General features: G+C 45.5%; 1 protein-coding gene across 1 annotated transcript in view; it reads right to left on the bottom strand.

Moving 5' to 3' along the window:
* Positions 1-5,000, bottom strand: part of dscamb (Down syndrome cell adhesion molecule b) — a 102,148-nt gene that overhangs the window by 79,361 nt on the left and 17,787 nt on the right. Inside the window, exon 3 of the mRNA XM_056611804.1 lies at positions 4,393-4,539. Within this exon, the coding sequence (XP_056467779.1) occupies positions 4,393-4,539 (147 nt within the window). The remainder of the gene's footprint in view (positions 1-4,392; positions 4,540-5,000) is intronic.

Raw genomic sequence — 5,000 nt, 5'->3', positions numbered from 1 at the left:
GGGAGGAGAGGAGAGGAGAGGAGAGGAGAGGAGAGGAGAGGAGAGGAGAGGAGAGGAGAGGAGAGGAGAGGAGAGGAGAGGAGAGGAGAGGAGAGGAGAGGAGAGGAGAGGAGAGGAGAGGAGAAGAGAGGGAAAGACCACTGGAGGCAGGAGCATTAAAAAAACACATACACAAACAAGATGTTTTTTAAATACCCATCGAGAAGGGTGGACGTTACAATTCAGGCGACACAAAGGAGGCAGCGGCGTCAGAGGGGAAGGAGGAGAGAGGAAATGATAAACATCCAAGAGGGAAAGAGAGGCTTATAGAGTTAGCCCGTACTCCCAGCCAGGCGGTAAGCCTCCACCAGACGTGGCCAAAAAGCAACCAGCCCTCCATCTTCAGTCTAATCTGCAGCCCCAACCGATGAAAAGACCTGTGTGTTTGTTCAAAGACCAAAGCCGTATCTCTCAACACCAGACCCCCATCTCTACCTAACTGCCCTGTCCACCCACCACACTACTCTCCTTGCTTTCCTTCACTTTGCTGTCCATTCTTTTGCTGTCCAAGATGACCGCTGTCTAACACAGAGGCAAATCTACCTTTTCCACGTCAGACATTTGAATGAATGCAAATGGTGGGACGTCACAACACAGCAGAGATAAGACGCCCGCTGATATGAACATCTCTTCCGTGGCAGGTACAGAGTCTCGGCGGTCCGGACCACCCCTTCCAATGCACCACTCAAGGTTAATTAACAGAAATGCTCTTCTGCTAATCTATGCTAATCCACCACAGTTTACAGCAACTGTGTTCAGCAGTAGAAGCAGAAGTAGTGGATGCACAATGAAATATATCATTATAGTGTCATGACACAAAATCTCCAAGTCGTCTTGGTAACACTTTACAATAAGGGTACATTAATTAACCATTAACTAACATTAGTTAATACAGGAATAAGCATTAGCTAATGCAATTGATGGTGACGCTATTATTTACTTATGGTGTTGTTCATGATTACTAATGGTGTTAACTACGGAATTCATTAGCACATTATCTGATAGGGTTAACCATCATCCTAACTCACTACCCCTAATGGGTTATGCTAATGCTATATAATAATGATTATTACTGCATTCATTCATGTTAATTAATAGCTAATTAATCATTATATAATGTACCCGTATTGTAAAGTGTTACCGTCCTCACTCACTCACTCACAGCCAGAATGTATCATTTCATTTTCACGTGTGTTGCTCTGAAGCACTGCGTCTCCTCCAACCAAGGCCAGCTCATTAGGCGCGGGCCAATAGAAACACGGGAGACAAAGGCTAGATTAATAGGAACCACAGAAAAGAGACCCAGGGTCCCTTCACAAAAGGCCTGACCACTTGACGCACATGTGCATCACCGCGTTCAAACACACGATGCATCTCTCACACACACACACACACACACACACACACACACACACACACACACACACACACACACACACACACACACACACACACACACACACACACACACACACACACACACACACACACAATGCAAAGGTGCGTGTGAATCACATCGGCCCCCCTCCCCGCCTCTCCGTCTCTCTTCATGTGCCCCTCTCCTTTTTTCACCCTTACTTCTTTTATCTCTCTATTAGGTCCGTCAATTGTTTATCAAAAGCCGTGTGGAGGCGAGCTCGTGCCGGCGTTTGAAAGGCCTGTGGTCCGTTTTAAAATGCATGACGCGTTAATCGTATGTTAGTGGAAACATTAGGGCCTGCGAGCAGCAGCGCCACCGCTCATCCCTCATTGAAAGCGGGGGCCGCTTCAAATGACTACTAAGCAGTCCTCATTCTGAGACGCAATTCATATTGTAATTAACTTTTCAATCACAGCTGATTAATTAAGACAGGCCCGGGTCTGTAATTATGCATCTATTTTCTGACCCTGATGTGAATAGCGGTTTATTCACCGATTTTCCTGAGGCCCCACAAAGCTTGTTTTTAAATGTTACAGTTGATTTAAAAAGGGGAAATGTAAGCGTGTTTAACTAAAGAGCAGCCGAGGTAAAAGACCAGTCCATTCTTTTTTTGAAAATGACAAATTTGTTTTGCTATTACTGACTAGATTTGAACCAAAATCCTTTTAGATCATTTGAATTAGTCAAAGGACATACAAATGGTTGTCATGACCCTCTGGTTTCAGTTTGAAATGGCTGATGCTAGCTGAGTAGATACTTGACCAGGTTCAAATATTTTCAAAACATTGGGTTCAGTCTAAATCAGAATGTCTGGACCGAACCCTGAAAATCATCAACGTTATCCAAATAACGCGATTAGTGTGATTGTTGACATGAAATTGTGGGTGTGCAAAGGTTGAGGGAAGACGGTTGCTGACAAAGAGGGCCGAGGTACAATGGAAAGGGCAGGGAGGTGTCTTTAATGAAAGCATTCTGAAAAAAACAAAAAAAACATGATGTGAATTATTTAGTATGGCTGTGGGATAGCTTTATGTTGTGCGTACTGAGACACCAAAGCCATGTTTCATGGAAGATGAGAAGGAAGAAAGCAGAACGAGATGAGAGGGAAAGTTGAGAGAGAGAGAGAGAGAGAGAGAGAGAGAGAGAGAGAGAGAGAGAGAGAGAGAGAGAGAGAGAGAGAGAGAGAGAGAGAGAGAGAGAGAGAGAGAGAGAGAGAGAGAGAGAGAGCCAGAGCCAGAGCCAGAGAGAGACAGATAGAGATAGAGGGAGCGAGAGGCATATAGAAGGCTAGGTCAAACTGTGCCCAGTTGCCATTGTCAAACCTTGCGTTGTGTACCATCAAACCCCCCCCCCCCCCTCCTTTCTCTCTCTCTCTCTCACGTACACACGCACGCACACACACGCACACACTTATTTCTTGGTGGAGTACATACACTCTCTCCATAACAGTGCAAGGTGCGTTCATTCATGCATCACAATCCACCATCAAATATTTATCCCGGAGCACAGCAGTGATTTTGACCCAGCTCATGCTTTTGACAGCGCCCGCTCGACCGCCGCAATACCGATTCAGTTAAAACACGGACAATCCCGTATCACCATGTCCCTCTGAATGCTCGCATAGCCGGCGAGAAATAAACAAATCAATTAATAAAGCAGATGTGGTCCAGTCCAGACTATAAAAGAAATCCTCAAACAAAACTTGCACTGCATATTCTATGGGATGATAACACGCGTGTCCGAAAAATGCTTTTACAATAAAAACGGAAAAAAACAACAAAAAAAATGGTGATTGATTTATATTTTTAGAATATGTTTTTCTGTGGGGGATATGTCTGCATTCGCCGGACACTTGGTTGTAAAAACAGCTTGCTTAGGAATGCGCAGTGGGTGAAACAAAAACATCTATTCCCGCCACGCAACGCCCATACGAAATGCACATCCACCAACGGTGCTTCTCGTCTGTTGCGATTCTCCATTTAATTTCAGAACATAATCCTATCTGCACGCTCCATATTCAACCCCCCCCACCCCAACCCGCCCCCGCCGTCCCCTCCCCGTTTCCGTGCGATTAGACGACGTCGCTCCACCAGCAGTTAACGGGCGAGCGTAACTCAGAGTAACCGAAAGTAAATAACTCCCTGGCATGGATCAGAGGACACATCTTCATGCCCGAGCAGACACATTTAAAATGGCACCAAAACACTGTCCCAGATTCCGCCCTCAGTCAAACAGCACCCAGCGCTCACTTACAGGTCCCTGAACGCCACGCGCCGCGCAGCTAACCCCGCCGTCGGCCGGTCGAGAGAGAGAGCGAGAGAGAGAGAGAGCAATCAAAGAGATAAGAAATCCCCATTTAAATTCAGCGCAAATTTGTCCTCGAACGTTCTGGGTTTCTTGCACTATCACGCTGTGCCACTGTGTGTGGTTTTTTTCTTCTTTTTTTTTTATGTCAACCAAGAAGGGTAACTAGGTCATTGTTGCTAAGTAAACCGCTCCAGTTTAGTCGCCTAGCGGGAGCCAAAATGGTTGTTGATTGCTGGGGGTTTGGATGGTGGGTGGGTGGTGTGCGCAGTAAATGAGAGGAGGCTAATAACTGAGACTGGTGTCCCAGTCTCAGTCATGGCCCAGCTATGAGTGGGACAGTGAACACAGAGATCTGCTCGCCCAGGCAGAGCGGCTGTGGTCATGGAGCATAGCTGGTCAGACACCACAACAAGTATAATCTTTGTTGAAATTAATATGAGCATGAAAATGGCATGTTTTGTTTATAAGATGACTAGAACAACGATAAAAAAGCAGGGAAAAATCCCCTAACAGATATAAAAGATACAATACGACAGATATGACACTTCATCTGATGTTATCAATGGCTTCTGGTCGGATAGGTGTACGTTAATATACATAAATTCTCATAACAAAGGTGGTCTTACCTGAGTTGAGCGACACCGTGTCCTTCTCCCATGACACCACCGTAACGTAGGCCTCGACTGTGGCAGGAATAATGCACTTGAAGACCGCTACATTGCCTCTCATAGCTTTTTGGTCAGCCACGCGGACTGTGTACGGTTCCCTCGAAACTGAGCAACGACAAAGAGAAAGAAAATAATAAACCAAGGCATCCTTTGGTTAATTATTATTTATAAGTATTTTTCTGTGGAATTTCCTAGGGTTTTCCCTTGAATTTTCAAGGAACTTTGGTCAATTGACTGCAACTTGTATGAAGTTGTTCTACCTGTGGCAGCTCGACGTGCTTTCCAATGAGCGCGTCTCATTCACCCGTTCATACACACATTCATACAATCATACACCTATTCATACACCAACGCTGGTATCGACTATGCAAGGTATACCTAGTTCTCGCAGGGAATAGTTATGGGGTTAAATGCCTCCCTTGGTGGCACCTTGACAATTAGCTAGGATGAACCGGGTATCAAACCAGCAACCTGCCAGTTACAAGGAGACCTGCTCTATTAACCCTACCCTAATACCCTTCACCAGTGCCCCCTCCCATTAGCCGTGATATTACAACTGCAGTATA

Source organism: Gadus chalcogrammus, chromosome 16, assembly GCF_026213295.1.
Source record: "Gadus chalcogrammus isolate NIFS_2021 chromosome 16, NIFS_Gcha_1.0, whole genome shotgun sequence".
In the NCBI taxonomy this organism is placed as follows: domain Eukaryota; kingdom Metazoa; phylum Chordata; class Actinopteri; order Gadiformes; family Gadidae; genus Gadus; species Gadus chalcogrammus.
This window is presented reverse-complemented; position numbering and strand designations above follow the sequence as displayed.